The 21,682-nt window shown below is 47.4% G+C and overlaps 1 protein-coding gene across 1 annotated transcript in view; it reads left to right on the top strand.

Moving 5' to 3' along the window:
- NDUFA10 (NADH:ubiquinone oxidoreductase subunit A10) overlaps positions 1-21,682 on the top strand; it is a 367,340-nt gene that overhangs the window by 156,771 nt on the left and 188,887 nt on the right. The window contains exon 5 of the mRNA XM_033944949.1: positions 15,932-16,053. Coding sequence (XP_033800840.1) covers positions 15,932-16,053 — 122 coding nt within the window. The remainder of the gene's footprint in view (positions 1-15,931; positions 16,054-21,682) is intronic.

Consider the following 21,682-nt stretch of genomic DNA (forward strand, 5'->3'; position numbering starts at 1 on the left):
TGGTCGCCGTACATGAAGAAGGACGTACTACTCAAAAGGGTCCAGAGAAGAGCGACTAGAATGGTTAAGGGGCTGGAGAAGTTGCTAAGGGCCACCGCGAGAGCGGACTGCTGGGCACAATGGACCACTTGTCTGACCCAGCAGTGGCAATTCTTATGTTCTTTAACACTCACAGATCCCACCTTCACACCAGACTTATACACCATCTCATGTGCCTACCTTAATGTACGCTCCATCAGAAACAAAGCCGAATTAGTGAAAGACTGGGTAATGGAAACTCAGACAGACATATTACTCTTGACTGAAACCTGGCTCATATCAGACAGCAAACTTCTATCAAGTGAATTTAATTACAGACCTCAAACACCCAAGGCACTACTTGTTAAATTTTTCATGCCCTTACTGGAGTGGTGTATTCATCTTCAGTCTTGATAAAGTGATGTGTGCATAATTAATTTATTTTTAATTCATTTTTAACAGGCCCTATATAAATTTAAATATAAAGTGCTTATGGTGCTATAAAAGGAAGGCCTTGGGTGTTTGAGATCTGGTAATTAAATTCACTTGATAGAAGTTTGTTCTCTATTTATGCAAATAAGTTTATTGAACAAATTTGAAATTTTTCCTACTTCAATTGATTTGTGTATCATATCAGACAGCGACATAATTATCAGTGATATTTTACCTAATGGCTACAAAAGTATTCCTCTCTCCAGAAATTCTAGAAGAGGAGGTGGTATTGCCATTATCTTTAGAGATCACTTCAACTTCAAGATCATAGACTCCAAATCATCTGAAGATTTTCCTGCGACCTCTCAAAGCATGATCTTACAAACAACCTAATCACCACTCTGTTTTACATCCCTCCAAACAGATGGAATAAAGCCAGCGAGGATTTCTTCGAATTTCTCCTACTAAACGCATCCAAGGACAAATACAATCTGTTATTTGGTGACATCAACCTCCACCTAGAGCAACAGGATACCACTACAGTAAAAGACTTATTCTCTTTCTTAACATACCTGGGATTCTCTACCCCTACCCCGATTACCACCCATCAGAAAGGTCACCATTTCGACTTAATCTACTTCTCGTCCAAAGACCCCTCCTCCTCCCACATCAACTTAAATGTAACCTGATCGGACCATCTGATGGCTAACTTTCAATCCTATGGAACAATACTCGCTTAGTAAATTATGGATAGGCGATTCATCAAATTAATAAATAAACATAAACATAAACACCCCAATTCAACAATAAAATACAGAAAGAACAATCCAACCATAAGTTTTAGACCTTCTCTAAATTCTACAGAATTCTGGTACCACTTTGACTCACTATTCAGTTTTAACACTTAAAAGGAGTTGGGCCAACATTAGCAATCAAATCTTAGACAAAATTGCACCCTTAAAGAAAGGAAAAAAGAGACAACACATAATTGATGGCTGGTACAACATGGAACTAACAACACTAAAACGAAAGGTATGACAATTGGAAAGAATGTGGAACAAAACAAAGAACAAAAAGGATAAAGCAATATGGAGATCTAAAATAAATGAGTACAAGAGAATTACTAAAGAAAAACGGCATACCTTCTACTCTAACAAAATAGGATCTTCCACAACTAATAGCAAATAAACTCTTCAGATTAATTAACACCCTATTTGAGATAGACCACCTCAAAAGATCCTCCTCCACCCAACTACCATCTTCAGAGAACTTTGGCCCAAATTCACTAAGCAAACCGATTGTGTACCGATCGGTTTGCGAGACCTTAGCGAGCAGATTACTCTCCGGCCTAATTCACAAACCTGTGCTGCGATCCGCTTCAAATCCATGCATGCAAATGAGGGGAAACGCATGCAAAGTAGGCTGGGATGCAGTTCACTAAACTTTTCTCCTGACACACCGACTGGCTGGCTGATCAAGAACAAGCGGCTGGTGAGGACCAGTTGCTTGTGTAAAAATCTCTGCCTAGACCTGCTCTCTGCCTGCCCCGACTCTCCTGCTCTCTGCTGCCCTTCCCCGCAGTGCAAGCCCATGGTTTTAAAGCGGGGCTGCACTGCGGGGAAAGGCGGCAGAAAGCAGGAGAATAAAAAATTGCCCCCCCCAACCCAACACCCCTGTACGTAAAAGTTGGGAGCAGGAGGGGTGCTCAGTCCCTCCTGCTCCATAGGCCCGATTTCCCCCCACCAGCTCACCGTACCTCTGACCGGCCCACCTGTGGTTGGGCCAGCCGGACCAACCCCCCCTCCCCGTACCTTTAAAAATGTTGGGAGCAGGAGGGGTGCCCGGTCCCTCCTGCTCCTTAGGCCTCCATCCGTAATAACACTTCTTCAGGAGCAGGAGGAAACACAAAGTCCTCCTGCTCCTGCTGCTCTCTGGGGCTGCTACGCAGTATGGGCATTAGGCCACACCCCGGTGCATCATGTGATGCATGGGGAGGGGCCTAAGGCCCTGATTGGCTGAGGCACCTCGGGCTACTCAGCCAATCAGGGACTTCCTTAGGGAGGAGTCTAAGGAAGTCCCTGATTGACCATAAACTTCTGCATTCATTTCCCCAACCTTAATTGCTCATATTCTTGAGAAGATAACTGGTATTCCTGTACAGTTTGAAAGTGTTCTTCAGTAGCAAAGCAGAACAGTCAAAACTCAACCACAATTAATACGAGGCATATTATGTTATTTCATAGGCTGACATTACCTTGCACTGTTATACTGATATTATTGAAAGTCTTGAAGTGGCCATTAGTTATTGATACATGGTGGTTCACAGTACATGTTGGCATTGCCTTTTAGTGTTTCAATAAAATTTGGAGCCTCAGAGTGCTTTAATCACTGGGGTGAACAGTATTTGACAGGGCTGCTTTGCACGTCTAACCTGATATTTCAACTTACATTATTTCTAAGTTGTTTGCAGTTCTTTAATTCCTTTTTATTAGAGTACGTGATAGAAAAAAAATTGTACACCACCCTGAACTTCTCCAAGATAAAATGGTATATCAGATGCCAATAAAAATAAACATATTCTTCCCTATGTTTCTATTTTTCTAATTCAGTGAATGAGTGGTAGACTTGGCTGATGTAGGGAAGGGACAAAGTCAAGCAACTGCAGGGACAGTCAATTTATTGGAATATCATAAATCAATGGTACACACATAATATATAAATAAAATAAAACAGGCATGAAAAGTCATTTTGAATATAGGTTATTGAGTGTACAAGTTAGAATACAGTATATATATTTATCCCAGGACAAGCAGGCAGGTATTCTCACTAATGGGTGACGTGATCCAATGGAGCCCCGATGCGGACGCTTATTTGAAGAAAACTCGAAGTTTCGAGTCGCCCGCACCGCGCATTTGCGAGTGCCTTCCCGCCCGATGCACTGGGCGTGTCTCCTCAGTTCTTACTTTTCCGCGGAGCCAAGAAGTCCGTCTTCGACTCTCTGCGCAAACTTCCTTCGCTTGTGCTTTCTAAGTCCGCGATTTTGATTTTAATTGATCGTAATCGCTGATTTTCATCGTGTTTTATTGTTTTGTTTTTTTTTAAATTTCTTCGTACTGTTTGACCGGGCAGGCCACGTGGCCGCAGCCCCGCGGCTTCAATCTTGCGGCGGAGCTTTTTCGGCCTATGTCCCGGCCTATCACCGGTTTTAAAAAGTGTGACAAGTGCCAGCGCGCGATTTCGCTAACGGACCCTCATCGACATTGTGTTCGGTGTCTCGGGCCTGAACACATCCCGAAATCGTGCCGGCCTTGCCCCACACTCATCACACGTGCTTTCAAGCGTCGTTGCATCTTGTGGGAATCGCTCATCATGGAGTCCTCGATGGAGCCGTCGACCTCAAAGGGACCCGCTCCTTCGACATCATCCGCAGCCCCACAGTCTTCCACCTCTGCGGCGCCGAGTCTCATCAAGCCCGCCTTGTTTGTCCCGGCTCAGACTCCAGCGCCTGCTGCAATGCCTTCCTCAAACCTCCTCAGGTCAGGTAGCCCAGCAACCCATTCCCCCAGTCGTGTTGAAAGTGCCCAAGGCCTCGAAGTCCAAGCATTCACACGCTGCTCTGAGGGAACGTGAGGCCAGCGCAGGTGGTCCCATTTCAGATGCGGATCCATCCTTGCCGGCCTCGTTCCAGACCATGTTACAGAAGCACTTCATCGAGCTCTTTACCACGATGGGGTCTCAGCTTCTCTCCCAAATCCAGCCTGGGCATGCGGAGGCCTTCCGCGAGGTGGTGGAGCCGCCTCCAGTGCCTCAGTGAGGAACACACTCTCAACAGGGAGCAGAGTCTCTGTGAGTGACTAGTCTGGCAACAATGCATGCATCGCAAGGAGCAGAGTCTTTGCCCATGCCACCTTTGGAACCGACGCACTCGATGCAAGGAGCAGAGTCTTTGCGAATGCCTCCATTGGAACCGATCACTCCGATGGGGTTCGATCCTCTACGGCAGCAACCCCTGCTTCGATCGACCGCTTCCAGCCCCATCCACTACCTGGGGGCCTCAACGAAGCCTGCCTCGCCCCGTCCATCGAGGCCAACCTCTCGACACCAATCGAGGCATTCCTCGAGACAGTCATCCAGGCATGCCTCGCCTCGGCGGAAGCAAGCATACCCGGAGTATTCACCTCCACCGAGGCCAGAACTAGAAGACACAATGGGATCTTTCTCACCATCTCGATCCCTGTCCCCATCAGATCCGGAAGCCTCGACCTCATCGAGCCCATCACGGAGCCAGGCAACGGCAGACCAACTGTCCTTCTCCTCGTTCCTCCGACAGATGGCTGAGGACATGGACATACCATTGGACACGGGTTCCAAATTCTCAAAGGAATACCTGGAGACTATGCGCCTCCCTCAACCACCTGCTGAGTCCCTTAAGCTTCCGTTGCACAAGCTTCTGGACCAGACCTTCGCTCGATGCCTCGAGACACCTTACTCCATCCCTGCTGTCCTGAGTAAACTGGACACCAGGTACCGCACGGTCCATCGCAAAGGGTTCGACAGCTCTCAACTCTCTCACCAGTCCTTGTTGGTGGAGTCATCATTGAAGCGATCCCATCACTCTCAGGTCTACGACGCCGTCCCGCCTGGCAGAGAAGGGAAAACCATGGACCGATTTGGCAGGAGAGTGTACCAGAACTCCATGATAGCCTCGAGAGTTCTGAACTACAACTTCCACTTCACAACATACTTGGAGTTCCTCCTATTGGTATTTCAGAAGTTTATGCCCTACGTGGACACAAGGGCACACTTTGAGTGCCAAAAAGCGCTGGCCTCACTATCCCAGCTCCGGGTACAGTTGATGCAGTCCTCGTACGACGCCTTTGAACTCATGGCTCGGGCAACAGCGTGCTCAGTGGCCATGCGCCGGCTGGCATGGCTGAGGACCATCGACATGGATCCCAACCTCCAGGACAGACTCGCAAACGTTCCCTGCGTTGGCACCAACCTCTTCGACGAATCCATCGAGGCGGTGACCAAGAAGCTATCGGACCATGAACAATCCTTCCAGTCCATCCTATGTCCGAAGTCCAGGCCTGCTCCTCCTCGCCAGCCTCGCCCGCCGTTGGTAGCCAGCGGCGCTACCCTCCAAAACAGGCTCCCCCCAGTAGACAGCCTGTGAAGAGACAACACCCGCAGAAACACCAGCATAAGCCTCAGCCACCGGCTGCACTTAAGGCTCCCCAGTCCTTTTGACTGTCTCAAAGAGGACATTTCCTCCATCGTCCTCCCTTTCTCAGTAAATCCACCCATCGGAGGTCGCCTCCTTCATTTCTACCACTGATGGACGACTATCACCACAGATCTCTGGGTTCTCTCCATCATAAAAGAAGGATACTCCCTTCAGTTTCACCAAGCTCCTCCGGAGCACCCTCCAAGAGAGTATCCTTCCAACTTGACCCAGATCGCCCTTCTTCTTCATGAAGCTCAGGCCTTGTTACAGCTGGGGGCGGTCGAACCGGTCCCCCAGGACCAACAGAACAAGGGGTTTTACTCCCGATACTTCCTTGTTCCAAAGAAGACAGGCGACCTGCGACCCATCTTGGACCTCAGGGTACTCAACAAATATCTGGTCAAAGAAAAGTTTTGCATGCTGACCCTGGCATCACTGTACTCCCTCCTCGAGCAGAACGACTGGTTATGCTCACTGGATCTCAAGGAGGCCTACACTCACATTCCAATTCATCCAGCCTCCCGTCAAAATCTCAGATTCAGGTTGGGACACCTTCACCTCCAATACCGAGTGCTACACTTTGGCCTGTCCTCGTCACCCAGAGTCTTCACCAAATGCCTGGTTGTGGTGGCCGCAGCACTCGGGAGCTATGGCCTCCAGGTGTTTCCTTAACTGGACGATTGGCTCATCAAGGATTCCACATCTCAGGGAGCCGCTCTTGCGATCCAGAAAACAATTTGGTTACTGCAACATCTGGGATTTGAGATCAACTTCCCCAAATCCCACCTGCAACCTTCCCAGACTCTTCCCTTCATTGGAGCGATTCTGAATACTACCCAACTCAGAGCGTTCCTCCCGCCCCCACACAGGGATGCTCTCCTTCACCTCTGCCACTCAGTGTCCTCTCGCACGTCCATCTCAGCGAGACAAATGATGGTCCCTCTAGGCCACATGGCTTCTACAGTTCACGTGATTCCGCTTGCCAGACTTCACCTCAGGATCCCCCAATGGACCCTGGAGTCCCAGTGGTCCCAGACATCCGACCCTCTGACTCGCCTCATCCGGGTCACCCCTGCTCTACAATAGTCTCTTCGCTGGTGGATGCCAACCTCCAATCTTTCCAGAGGCTTGTTATTCCACACCCCCCACCACCAGAAAGTCCTCACGACCGACTCGTCGACTTATGCCTGGGGGGCCCATCTGGACGGCCTCCGCACCCAGGGTTACTGGACCAGCACGGACCGCCAGTGCCGCATCAATCTCCTGGAACTCAGGGCGAGCTTCAACGCTCTCCAGACCTTTCAACATCTCCTTTGTGACCAGGTTGTCCTCATTCGCACAGACAACCAGGTCACCATGTACTATGTGAACAAGCAGGGAGGCACGGGATTGGCCTCCCTCTGCCAGGAAGCTCTGAAGGTGTGGGATTGGGCGACTCGCAACAACACCTTCCTCAGAGCGGTCTACATTCAGGGTGCGGACAATGTCTTAGCAGACAGCCTGAGCCGTTTTCTGCAACCTCACGAGTGGACCCTCAACTCTACGCCCCTGCATCATATCTTCTCTCTATGGGGAACACCTCAGATAGACCTCTTTGTAGCCCCCCACAACTTCAAACTGCCTCACTTCTGCTCTAGGATCTACACCCCTCAGCGCCTCGAGGCAGATGCATTCCTTCTGGACTGGACGAATCGCTTTCTATATGCGTTTCCTCCATTTCCTCTCATCCAAAAGACTCTAGTCAAGCTGAAGTCAGACCATGCCACCATGATCCTGATTGCTCCACGGTGGCCCAGACAACCTTGGTACTCCCTTCTACTTCAACTTAGCAGCAGGGAGCCATACCTTCTGCCAGTCTTTCCATCTCTGCTTACACAGCATCAAGGATCTCTGCTTCACCCCCAACCTGCAGTCTCTACACCTGACCGCTTAGTTCCTCTCAAAGTAACCCCTCTACAGTTTTCACAACCGGTGAGGGACATCCTGGAAGCTTCACGAAAGCCCGCTACTAGGCAATGCTACCACCAGTAATGGACTAGATTCTCTGTCTGGTTTGTTTCCCAACGCCAGGAGCCTCAACATTCCTCCTTGTCTTCAGTTTTGGACTATCTTTTGCACCTGTCTCAGTCTGGCCTCAAGTCTTCCTCAATACGGGTCCACCTAAGTGCATAAGAACATAAGAATTGCCACTGCTGAGTCAGACCAGTGGTCCAATCATGCCCAGCAGTCCGCTCACGCGGCGGCCCTCTGGTCTAAGACCAGCACCCTAACTGAGACTAGCCTTACCAGCGCACATTCTTGTTCAACAGAAACTTGTCTAACTTTGTCTTGAATCCTTGGAGGGTGTTTTCCCCTATAACAACCTCTGGAAAGGCGTTCCAGCTTTCTACCACTCTCTGGGTGAAGAAGAACTTCCTTACGTTTGTATGGAATCTATCCCCTTTTAACTTTAGAGAGTGCCCTCTTGTTCTCTCCTACCTTGGAGAGGGTGAACAACCTGTCCTTATCTACTAAGTCTATCCCCCTCAGTACCTTGAATGTTTCGATCATGTCCCCTCTGTTCGAGAGAGAAGAGGCCTAGTTTCTCTAATCTTTCGCTGTACAGCAGCTCCTCCAGCCCCTTAACCATCTTAGTTGTTCTTCTCTGGACCCTTTCGAGTAGTACTGTGTCCTTCTTCAGGTACCGCGACCAGTGCTGGACGCAGTACTCTAGGTGAGGGCGTACCATGGCCCGGTACAGCGTGATCTGTTCGTGATCCCCTTCTTTATCATTCCTAGCATTCTGTTTGCCCTTTTTGCTGCCGCCGCACATTGTGTGGACGGCTTCATCGACTTGTCGATCAGAACTCCAAAGTCCCTTTCCTGGGAGGTCTCTCCAAGTACTGCCCCGGACATCCTGTATTCGTGCATTAAATTTTTGTTACCGACATGCATCACTTTATACTTATCCACGTTGAACCTCATCTGCCATGTTGATGCCCATTCCTCGAGCTTGATTATGTCACGTTGCAGATCTTCGCAATCCCCCTGCGTCTTTACTACTCTGAATAACTTTGTATCATCTGCAAATTTAATCACCTCGCTCATCGTACTTATGTCCAGATCATTTATAAAGATGTTAAAGAGCACGGGTCCAAGCACCGAGCCCTGCAGCACCCCACTGGTGATGCTCTTCCAGTCCGAGTATTGTCCATTTACCCCCACTCTCTCTTTCCTATGCTCCAGCCAGTTTTTAATCCACGTGAGTATTTCACCCTCAATTCCATGGCTTGCAATTTTCCAAAGTAGTCATTCATGCGGAACCTTGTCGAATGGTTTCTGAAAATCCAGATATACAATGTTGACTGGATCGCCCTTGTCTATCTGTCTGTTTACTCCCTCAAAGAAGTGCAGCATGTTCGTCAAACACGATCTGCCTTTGCTAAAACCGTGCTGACTGGTCCTCATCAGTCCGTTTCCGTCAAGGTGATGAATGATGCTGTCCTTTATCAGTGACTCTACCATTTTTCCCGGTACAGAGGTCAGACTCACCAGTCTGTAGTTCCCCGGATCTCCCCTCGAACCTTTCTTGAAGATTGGTGTAACATTCGCTACCTTCCAGTCTTCCGGAATCTTTCCCAATTTGATCGACAGATTAGCTATTAGTTGAAGCAGTTCAGCTATGGTCCTTTTCAGTTCCTTGATGACCCTCGGATGGATGCCATCCGGTCCCGGGGATTTATCGCTCTTAAGTCTATCAATCTGCCTACATACCTCCTCTAGACTGACCGTCAATCGTGTCGGCTTTCCGTCTTCATTTCCAGCATATAGCCTGATGGGTTCTGGTATGCTGTGTACATCTTCTTCGGTAAATACAGATGCAAAAAATGTGTTCAGTTTGTCAGCGATTGCTTTGTCCTCCTTTAGTGCTCCGTTTATTCCATGGTCATCCAACAGTCCCACCTCTTCCTTTGCGGGTCGTTTCCCCTTAATATATCGAAAGAACGGCTTGAAGTTTTTCGCCTCCTTGGCTATTTTTTCCTCGTAGTCTCTTTTGGCCCCTTTACCGCCTTATGGCACCTGCGTTGATTTTGTTTGTGCTTGTTCCAGTTTTCATCCGTTTTTGACCTTTTCCATTCCTTAAATGAAGTTTTCTTGTCTCTGATCGCTTCCTTCACCTCTACAGTGAGCCACGCCGGTTCTTTGTTCTTTTTCCTCTTGGATCCCTTGTTGATATGCGGTATATATATATTTTGCGCCTCGGTGACTGGGTCCTTAAAAAGGGACCAAGCTTGCTCTAGCGTTTTTACAGTGCTTATCATCTTCTTAATCTTCTTCCCTACCATGATTCTCATCCCTTCGTAATTCCCTTTTCAGAAGTTCAGTGCCGTGGCTGTCGTTTTGGACCGATGTTTCTACCCTGCGTCCAGATTAAAGCGGATCATATTGTGATCACTGCTTCCCAGCGTCCCTTTTACTTCTACATCTTGTGCTGGTCCTCGCAGGCCATTTAGAATTAAGTCCAGAATTGCATTTCCTTTAGTATTTTCCTTGACAAGTTGTTCCAGGAAGCAATCGCCTACAACATCCAAGAACTTGGTCTCTCTAATGCAGCCGGAGGTGCCTAGGTTTCAGTCTATTCCCGGATAGTTGAAGTCACCCATGATAAACTGTGTTTCCTCCCTTGCAGTTGCGTTTAATCTCGTCTGTAATTTCTCCATCAATTTCTTTGGACTGCCCTGGGGGTCGGTAGTAGATGGCGATCTTCGTTTCCAGGCCATTTGTTCCTGGAATTTTGACCCATAGAGACTCTAACTTATCCGTCAGTTGTGGCGTGTTCTCTCATAGAAACATAGAAACATAGAAATAGACGGCAGATAAGGGCCACGGCCCATCCAGTCTGCCCACCTCAATGACCTCCCTCTACCTTTCTCTGTGAATAGATCCTACGTGTCTATCCCATTTGGCCTTAAAATCAGGCACGCTGCTGGCCTCAATAACCTGTAATGGAAGACTATTCCAGCGATCAACCACCCTTTCAGTGAAAAAGAATTTCCTGGTGTTCCCGTGCTGTTTCCCGCCCCTGATTTTCCACGGATGCCCCCTTGTTGCCGCGGGACTCTTGAAAAAGAAGATATCTTCTTCTACCTCGATGCGGCCCGTGAGATACTTGAATGTCTCGATCATGTCACCCCTCTCTCTGCGTTCCTCGAGTGAGTACAGCTCGAGTGAGTACAGTAATTTATCCAGCCGTTCCTCGTACGGGAGATCCTTGAGTCCTGAGACCATCCGGGTGGCCATTCTCTGGACAGACTCAAGTCTCAACACATCCTTACGGTAATGCGGCCTCCAGAATTGCACACAGTACTCCAGGTGGAGTCTCACCATGGATCTATATAATGGCATAATGACTTCAGGCTTACGGCTGACGAAACTCCTGCGTATGCAACCTATGATTTGCCTTGCCTTGGATGAAGCTTGTTCCACTTGATTGGCAGTCTTCATGTTCTCACTGACGATCACCCCTAAGTCTCTTTCTGCTTCAGTTCTTGTCAGGATCTCACCATTAAGGGTGTAAGTCTTGCATGGATTTTGGCTGCCCAGGTGCAAGACTGCATTTTTTGGCATTGAAGCTGAGTTGCCAGGACCTAGACCAGCGCTCCAGTAGGAGTAGGTCTTGCATCATATTGTCAGGCATTAAATTTATGTCTGTTGTGCTTTTGCCCACTATGTTGCTTAGTTTGGCGTTATGGGCGAATAATGTTATTTTGCCTCGCAGCCCTTCAGCCAAGTCTCTTATAAAGATGTTGAATAGGATCGGGCCCAGGACCGAGCCCTGCGGCACTCCACTCCGTCGTTTCGGAGGGGGTGCCATTCACCACCACCCTCTGAAGCCTACCTCCAAGCCAGTTCCCAACCCATTTCGTCAATGTGTCGCCCAATCCTATAGAACTCATCTTGCTCAGCAACCTGCGGTGTGGTACGCTGTGGAATGCTTTACTGAAATCCAGGTATACGATGTCCAGGGACTCCCCAACATCCAGCTTCCTCGTCACCCAGTCAAAGAAGCTGATCAGGTTGGATTGGCAGGATCTCCCCTTAGTAAATCCATGTTGATGGGGGTCCCGTAGATTTTCCTCGTTCAGGATCGTATCCAATTGGCGTTTGATTAGAGTTTCCATTAGCAGATTCAATTTCCTCTTTGACGTATATGGCAACGCCCCCACCTTTTTGAGCCACTCTGTCTCTGTGGTATAGTTTGTATCCCGGTAGGACAGTGTCCCAGACGTTTTCCTCAGTCCACCATGTTTCCGTGATGCCTATGATGTCAACGTTATCTTTTTGTGCTATGGCTTCTAATTCACCCATCTTATTTGTAAGGCTCCTTGCGTTTGTGTACATATACTTGAGTTTGCAGCTTTTTCCTTTCTTGCATTTCCTTCCCTCTTATGTCCTTTTCGATCTCTCTTGCCTGTAATCCGGTGAGTCTTTCCCTCTATCTTCTTACACGGTATCCTCTGGGTATACCGGTTCTCGAACCATCGACTCTCTCTCTCTGTCAACTGTCGGCTTTCCCCTTCTTCCTAGTTTAAAAACTTGTCCACTTCTCTCTTGATGTTGCATGCAAGTAGCCTCGTTCCTTCTCTGCTGAGGTGGAGTCCATCCTTCCTGTAGAGCTTGCTCTTTCCCCAGAACGTTGTCCAATTGCGCACAAAGTGGAATCCTTCTTCCTCACACCAGCGCCGCATCCATGCGTTGACTGCTTGCAGCTCCATCTGCCTCTTCTCATCTGCCCTGGGTACCGGCAGGATCTCCGAGAATGCTATCCTCTGCGTTCTGGTCTTCAGCGTCTCCAAGGGAAACCTCTATCTGCTCATCCGGTGGTTTCCAGATTCATGAAAGGGCTGTTCCATGTCAACCCTCCCCTCAAACCACCTCCAGTGGCTTGGGACCTCAATGTTGTTCTTTCACAACTTATGAAGCCTCCATTTGAACCTCTCTATAAGGCTCACCTGAAGTATCTCACTTGGAAAGTGGTGTTTCTCATTGGCCTCACTTCTGCCCGGAGAGTCAGTGAGCTACAAGCCTTGGTTGCGGACCCGCCTTTTACAGTATTCCATCATGACAAGGTGGTTCTCCGCACATACCCGAAATTCCTTCCTAAGGTTGTCTCAGAATTTCATCTCAACCAATCCATCGTCCTGCCAGTGTTCTTTCCGAAGCCTCACTCTCATAGAACACACCAAATCTCAAAGATCTGCTCCTCAACTTTTCATCTCTTTCGATCCGAACAAGTTGGGACGCCCCGTTTCCAAGCGCTCCATCTCCAACTGGATGGCGGCTTGCATCTCATTCTGCTATGCCCAGGCTGGATTGCCCCTTGACAGAAAAATCACAGCTCACAAGGTCAGAGCGATGGCAGCTTCTGTAGCCTTCCTCAGATCAACACCGATTGAGGAGATTTGTAAAGCTGCCTCTTGGTCCTCGGTTCATACCTTCACTTCACACTATTGTCTGGATACCTTCTCCAGACGGGATGGACAGTTTGGCCAAACAGTACTACAAAATTTATTCTCCTAAGTTACCAACTCTCCCACCATCCCATTCTGGTTAGCTTGGAGGCCACCCATTAGTGAGAATACCTGCCTGCTTGTCCTGGGATAAAGCAATGTTACTTACCGTAACAGTTGTTATCCAGGGACAGCAGGCAGCTATTCTCACGTCCCACCCACCTCCCCTGGGTTGGTTTCTTTGCTAGCTAGCTGAACTGAGGAGACACGCCCGGTGCATCGTGCGGGAAGGCACTCGTGCATGCGTGGTTCGGGCGACTCGAAACTTCGAGTTTTCTTCAAAGAAGCGTCCTCATCGGGGCTCCGTTGGATCACGTCACCCATTAGTGAGAATAGTTGCCTGCTGTCCCTGGCTAACAATTGTTACGGTAAGTAACATTGCTTTGTGGTTCATTTCATTTTGCTGTTCTGTTTTATAGGCTTCTTTAATATACCCCTGATGAAGGCTATTTTAGCCAAAACACGGACTGTGTTGGGGTCTAGTATTAAAAATAATTTTTTAGGCCTTCTTTATTATATGTATATATTATATGTGTACCATTGATTTATGATAGTCCAATACCCTGCATACTCTATGTGTAGATCGCACTTTAGAGCCCTGAAGAAATGATCGGCAGATCATGAACCGCTGGCCATCGTTGGCTTACTGACTCAAAGAGAAAGTAGCAGTCATGGCAGTTAAAGATAAGTGCTGTTTTTTTGTTTGTTTCAAGCATGACCTAGGTTTTTTTTTTTTTGCCAATGATAGAAAACTGAAAGTGAGCTATTGAACAATGTAAGCTCTCCTTTCAAGTCTCAAAGCAACGCTAGCTTTGTAGCATCTGAGGCGTTTCCCCTATAAAGTTTTATGGGCTTGAAGTTAACCTGCTGTTGCATGCTTACAAAGGAGTAAGGTATTGAGCATGAATGTGCATTAGATCTGGAAAACTTGTTTATTTGATTGTGAATTGAGTTTCCAGTCCCTATGTTTTTTTGTTATACCAGCATGGCGGCGCCCGTTGAAAGTATGTCTAAAAGTAACTAACCGTAAGGAGGGCGTTTTGGTTCTGCCTATGGCCGCCAGGAGGATGAAGCGGAAGACACAGGGCGCTAGCGGCAGGCTGAAGAGGCTGAAAGTGTCTGTGGAGAACTTTGTGCAGAAGGGAGAGAGACCCGGCGCAGTGCGGAAAGGGGCACCTCTAAGAGCCGGCATTAGCCGAAGGAGCAGGAAAGAGGTGCGCAAAGAGCAGCACCGGCTGGAGGAAAGATCACTACGAGTGGCGGCATCTGGCTGACAAGGAGAGCACTCTGCCAGCAGTTCCGGGGCAGAAGACCGTGCCGGAACGAAGTACTTGGCAGCGGCTTCCAGAGGTGGCCGAGAGCGGGGACCGCGGGGAGCGGAAGGCTAGGAAGCAGCGGGAAGGCGACAAGAGAGCCCAAGATCCCTTGGCGAAGAGGCAGCGGCCAGGAGGCAAGGAAGCGGGCTCTACTGGAGGCGAATGTGCAGGAGGAGCGGGAGATCAGCAGGCTGGAAAAGAGCTTGCGGCTGCACAAGCAGCGGAACAAGAGCTCTTTGCCGCAGTCCTTCACCCGGGACGGACTGGATTATGTTCTAGGGGCTTTGGAGCCGCTGAGTCTGTAGTATACGAGAGCGGGGAGGAGATGGAAGATGCCGGCGCACATCAAGGCAGCGATTCCGAACAGGGGCAAAGTGACCCTGGAGAAGGATGCAGAGAGTCAGGGGAAGAAGAAGAGGACGACGACAATATGGATGACCTCGAGGAAGAAGGAATTGATAACGAGGAGACGAGGGAAGAGATGGAATATGAACTAAATGAAAGCAGCACTAAAGACTCCCCTAAAGAGGGGATGGTATGATGGTTTAATCTTATGTACGAGTAAATTAGTCCCTGCTGAGCATAGTAGAACAGCTTTTAGGGCATCTTTGAAAGACAGACCACCAACTACTCTTTTTTGTTTATTTTATCCTGATTTGTATCTGTCTATTCCTCTTTAGTCACTCATGGTTACTCATCGTTTTCTTGAATCTTTAGAAAGTTTGGAGCTAGAAGTACTACTCGAAAGAGTCCAGAGAAGAGCGACCAAGATGGTGAAGGGGTTGGAGGAGCTGCCGTACAGCGAAAGATTAGAGAAACTGGGCCTCTTCTCCCTCGAATAGAGGAGATTGAGAGGAGACATGATCGAAACATTCAAGGTACTGAAGGGGATAGACTTAGTAGATAAGGACAGGTTGTTCACCCTCTCTAAGGTAGGGAGAACGAAAGGGCACTCTCTAAAATTGAAAGGGGATAGATTCCGTACAAACCACCCAGAGAAAACTGGAACGCTCTTCCGGAGGCTGTTATAGGGGAAAACACCCTCCAGGGATTCAAGACAAAGTTAGACAAGTTCCTGCTGAACAAGAACGTGCGTTCGTAGGGCTAGTCTCATTTAGGGCGCTGGTCTTTGACCAGAGGGCTGCCGCGTGAGCAGACTGCTGGGCATGATGGACCACTGGTCTGACCCAGCAGTGGTAGTTCTTATGTTCTTATGTGTACCATTGATTTGCTTGACTGTATCCCTTCCCCACTCTTTTTTGGGTCTACATTTCACACGTGGGGTTGTGATTTGTTTCCTTTCTATTATGTGATACATAGACTAGGCTGATGTAACTAACATTTCTATATCATCTCTTTTTTTATATAATTTATTTTTATTTTCTAAGGTATTGAACATTATGATGAGATTAAGGGTATCAGCATTGATGAGTTCCTGCCACCCCATCTGGTGATTTATGTGGATGTCCCCGTTGCAGATATATATAAGAAGATTCAAGAGAACGGAAATGTAAAACAACTTTACCATTTCTGATGCTTTAGCATTGTTACATGTACTGTAGAATTGCAAGGGGTTGTATGTAAAATCTTTAGGCACAATAAGGAGTCAGCTTGTTATATTTGTATGTCCTTAAACTAAATGTACAAAATAGGGGCAATTGAACTCAAGGTATTTCCTCTTGAGTGATTAGAAAAGATTCACAGAAAAATAATGAAGTAATCACTCCTGTACTAGTTCCAACATCAACAGTTTCAATATTTAATACCAATACGTGTTTGCAATATTGAAACTGTTGATGTTGGAACTAGTACAGGAGTGATTACTTAATTATTTTTCTTAAACTAAATGTGGCTTGCATTGTAAAGATTGTTGGGTCTTAGGATTTTTGCTGTCTGGAATATACTGGGGTATAGCTGGTTTTAGCTATGACATCAATTTTTTTTTTGTTGTTGTTTTAACAGTAAACAATTAATATTTCCCTTACATATTTTTATCAGAATTTCCACTTGACAATCATCTTTCAAAGCTCAAGTTGACCTCTGCAAGATCCTGTGCCACATAGGGGGCTATCTTCAAATGATGGCCAGATTAAAAGGTGTTTTTTGTACATCCAACTTTATTCCAGGACCAGTGGGTTATTTCCGTCTACCTGCCAGGACTTTGTAGGATGCCTCAAACTTCAGAGACTTAAACTCCTCTCTCTCATCACTGTCTCTGTAACCTCAGTCTTTCTTCCTACAAGCCAGGCTGTAGGAGCTTGATTTTTATGCTCGTGTTTTGTTTCGTATAATTTTAGTCTTTATGCTCACAGTTTTTGCCTTTGTGCTGCAGAGGTTTCCTATGGGGACAGCTCTGGCTGCGGGAGTTTGCAGACCTTTGGGAAAAGTCTTCTTCTGGGGGATTCCCTGCTTATCAGTAGGCCCTCTGGATAGCCTGCACATCAGATCAGGTCTTGGGGACCATTCCCTTGGGATCAAGTTCAAGTTTAATAAAATTTGATTGATCGCGATATAAAGTAATATTAAAAAACGGGGCATTACAAGTTTAAAATATTCCAAAAAAAAACCCCCCAACTAATTACTGAGACAAAAACAAATGAACACGAGACAAAATGGAGGAAGGTGAACTAGAGTAAAGTCAAGAAAAGAGAACAAAAAAAGTAATGAAACAGAAGGGAGGGAGAGGAGTTTCATTCAAAGCTACCTTTACAGATTCGACGAAGGGTAACTAGCATCAGTGCTCAGAAGCATCTCTAGTTAGGAAACATTTTAAAGCTCCTTTAAATTTATCTAAATTGGATTCCTCCCTGAGATGGGGGAGGGCAGAGAGTTCCACATAAGGGGGGGGGAGCAGTAACTGCAAAAGAGGTTGTACGGCGAGTGCAGAATGTCTTAAGGGAGGGAACAAAAAGTAAATTTTGGGAGGAAGATCTGAGAACTTTAGAGGGAGCATGAGGGATGAATAATTTGTCGATGAAAGCTGGTTCTCTGGATTTGTGTTTTAAAAGTAAGTAAAGTGATTTTGAAAGTAGTTCTATGAGGGATGGGAAGCCAATGGGCATTTTTAAGCAGAGGGGTGACATGATTATATTTCTTAGAGTTGGTGATGATTTTGATGGAGGTATTTTGAATTAATTGAAGCCGTCTGATTTTTTTTTTTTCCCTAATATTCCTTTGTAAAGAGAGTTACAATAATCAATTTTAGAAATTACAAGAAAATGTATTAAGATGTTTAAGGAAGAGGGCTTTAGAAAGCTAGCTCATCCCAGGTTCCACATGTTTCTGTGAGTACCAGCTAACAGCTTGAATCAGAGATTTTGGGGAGTCTTTAAAAATGGGTTTTTAGGTGGTTTCCCTGCATACCCTACCCTCCATCCCTAAAATCACTATTTTTAGTCAAAACAGGCTCTCAGTGGCCATCTTGGATTTTTCTAGATTTGATTTTAAAGTTATATTTTTATTCTTGCCAGCTTCATTTTTGAAAGAAAACCACATAGATGACCTCCCCAGGGCAGGATGTCATGTCATGGATTCATGCCTCATTTGCGGTAGATGGCTGTTGAATGCGCAGTCGTATTATACATATGCTGTGGCCAACGAGGGGTGAGAGGCTTGACCAGATTAGGTGCCTTCAACCTCGATGGAGGATCTTTTAGTGCCTTCTGTCCGGATTCCCGTGAAAATGACGGGCCCTGGGGAATGCACAGGCGCTCTCGTCCATACTTGGGCTCTTTCACGGGACAACGGTCCTCTTCATCTGCCAGATCACGCTTTGGCAGGTCTCGATGTCGGCCGTCCATGGGGAGTTGTCTGGCGGGTGGCTTCTGCAAGGAAACAGTTCTGATGCGGGCCGGTTTCTCCTCCCCCACGCATCGGGGCCGGATGTCGGCCTTTCTGGTGGAATGGCAGGCTCTTACCTCTGAGTCCTGGAGATTCTCAGGGATGGCTACACACTGGAGTTTCTTTGTCCTCTGAGTATTTCTGGATTCACCTGCGAACTGCCCTGAGAAGGTGGTTTGGGTGCAGGCCACTATCATAGTAACATAGTAAATGACGGCAGATAAAGACCTGAGTGGTCCATCCATACATACTCCATAAATTAATTATTTAGCTTAAATGGTCTTTTTTCTTAGATATTTCTGGGCCAGAAACCCAGAGCCCTGCCCAGAAGTGTGCTTAGGTTCCATCTCCTGGAGTCCCCATCAAAGCTCAATCCAGCCCATCTTAACCATCCACAGACTTCTGGATATTGCAGCCATAGAACCCATACCAGAGTGAGACTCAGGCTCTGGGAGATACTCAATATACTTAATCATTCTAGAGAGAGGATCTGATGATTGGAGACAGATTCTGGACCTCAAGGCAGTCAATGCAGCGCTGAAAGTGCCTTGCTTCTGCATGGAGATTGTGCACTCATTGATAGTATCTGTGGCGCCGGGTGAGTTTCTAGTCTCCCTGGATCTGACAGAGGTGTATCTCCACATTTCCATATTCTCGGACCACCGGAAATATCTGAGGTTCCACGTCTTAGGGCAATATTTCCAGTTTGCGGCGATGGTGGTGGTGGTGGACCATCTTCGCACCCTGGGTGTCCTGGTTCAGCCAACACAGGATTTGGACTACCTGGGAGTTTGATTTCACACAGGACAGAACAAAGTTTTCCTGCCTATGTCCCGTCAGGAGAAGCTTTGACAGGTCTGGCCATTCCAGTCCTGATGACATGGCAGTCCCTCCAGGTTCTGGGGACCATGGTGGCAATGATCGATGTGGTTCCTTGAGCCAAAGTCTGTCTGCATCTGCTATGCTTTTGTGCTGGAATCCCCAGTGAGACCTGTTACATGACTGTGGCGCGGAACAGTCTTGCATGGCGGTTGCGACCTATCTCACTTTCCAGAGGCCTTCCCCTCTGGATTTTGGATTCAGTGATTCTGTCTATGGATACTACTACTACTATTAAATATTTCTATAGCGCTACCAGATATGAGTCACAAAAGCTGAGGAGTGGTGTGTATGACCGTCCTTGTTCAGGGCCAGTGGGCACCCTCAGAGCTTATGTGGTCAATCAATCGCCTGGAGCTTCGGGCAATTTGACTGGCTCTTCTCCACTTTGAGGGGTCGTCTCTGTCATTAAGCCGTCCGCGTCTTCTCAGACAGTGCCACGGCAGTGGCTAACTTCTATCAGCAAGGGAGCATGAGGAGTCCCTGAGCCTGGAGGCTCAGCTTCTCTTCTGCTGGACGGAGAGACACTTTGTGGCACTGTCAGTGGTGCACGTGGCAGAGTGGACAACGTTTAAGCAGATTTTCTCAGTTGTCATACACTGGACCCCGGAGAGTGGTCCCTGTCTTGAAGAACGTTTGATTACATAGTAGATCAGTGGGGGTATCCCACATTCGATCTCAGGTTAACTGCGGCCAACAGGAAAGTGGATTGATTCTTCAGTTGCCATCATGAAGCCGGCAACACAAGCCTGGGCGTTCTGGTTCAGCTCTGGCCACATGAAGGTCTCCTCTATGTCTTTCCTCCATGGCCCATGATAGGGTGTCTGTTGAAGTGGATAGCAGCCCACAGAGATCCAGAGGTCCGGTGATCCTGGTTTGTCAAGGTAGCCATGGTATGCCAATTTGGTTCAGCTTCAGCAGGGTCCGATTGTGATGCAGTATCCAGACCCTCACGCAGGGTCTGATTGTGATGCAGTATCCGGACTGCTTTGGTCTTACGACATGGCTCTTGAGTATGTGGCCTTAACTAGCCAGGGCTATTCTTTGGCTGTGATTGCCATGTTGCTACACAGCAAAAGGAAGTCCACAGTAGCGGCCTATGTTCAAGTTCAATTTATTTAATTTACTGCAAATATAAAACTAAAGGTAAATCTAAGCGGTAGAGAACAAAAAATAAACAAAACATAAAATACAGTGTCAAACCAACAAAGAAATATCTGGAAAGGAGGGAGTAGGTTACAATAAAACAAAAAAGGTTTGGGAAAGGAAAGGAATGAACAACATAGTAGGGGAAAAAACTAAAGTTTGTTCTGCCCTTATTAGTTTAGATAAAGCCAGAAATAGGTTACCTAGAAAATTAAGAACAGAAAGCCAAGGAGAAGGCTTGGAGGTGTTACCAGACCTGGTGCACCCTGAGACAGGCGGACCCATTACATCGATTCCTTGGGTCCTGGAGTTTCTGTGGATGGCCTGAAGGAAGAGCCTAGCAGTAGCTTTGCTCCGGGTGCAGATTGCTGGTCTTTCGTGTATGGGCCCTCCTCTGAGGGGCTCATTGGCAGTTCATCCGGATGTGACTCATTTTCTATGGGGTTCTCTGTGACTTAGGCCTTTGTTGTGCCTTCCCTGTTTGACCTGGAATCTTAATCTGTTCCCCGCTCTATGGCTCGTCCACCGTATGAACCTCTGGAGCAGGCATCCTTTATATCTCTCATGATCACAATGGTCTTCCTGGGGGCTATTACATCAGCCCGTAAGGTTTTGGAGCTTCAGGTTCTCTCCTTCCAGGATCCTTTTTTGCATATTACGGATTCTGCTGTAATGCTGCATACTGTCCTTCCTTTCTTCCGAAAGTGGTTTCCGCTTTCTATGTGAATCAGGAAGTCCAGCTTCCTGCTTTTGCTTCATCTGGCTCGAGGGAGCAGGACCAGAGGTTGTGGCCCTTGGATGTGCGCAGGATTTTGTTGCGGTATCTGGAGGTCACCAATGAGTTACGCCTCTCTGACCACCTGTTTGTTCTGGCAGGTCCTGCACGCAAAGGTAGACCTGCTTCTAAGGCCACCATTTCCAGGTGGATCCATATGGCTATTTCCACGACTTACATGGTGACCGGATAGAAGCCCCCCCCCCCTTTTACTCTGCGGGCTCAGTCTAACAGAGGTGTTTTGTCCTCTTGGGCAGAATCGCCGGCTGTTTTTGTGAATGAGATTTGCAGAGCTTCTACCTGGTCCTCTTTGCATACATTTATCAAGTTTTACAGGATTGATGTGGCAGCCAAGCAGGATGCTACTTTTGGTTCTTCTGTTTCGGCAGCGGGCTCATTAGTCCCACCCTGATTTTTTGGGGTCTGCTCTATTAAGTCCTACTGGTCCTGGAATAAAGTGAGATTGTACAAGAACGAAAGATTAGGTTCTTACCTTTGC

The sequence above is a fragment of the Geotrypetes seraphini genome, chromosome 5 (genome assembly GCF_902459505.1).
Source record: "Geotrypetes seraphini chromosome 5, aGeoSer1.1, whole genome shotgun sequence".
In the NCBI taxonomy this organism is placed as follows: domain Eukaryota; kingdom Metazoa; phylum Chordata; class Amphibia; order Gymnophiona; family Dermophiidae; genus Geotrypetes; species Geotrypetes seraphini.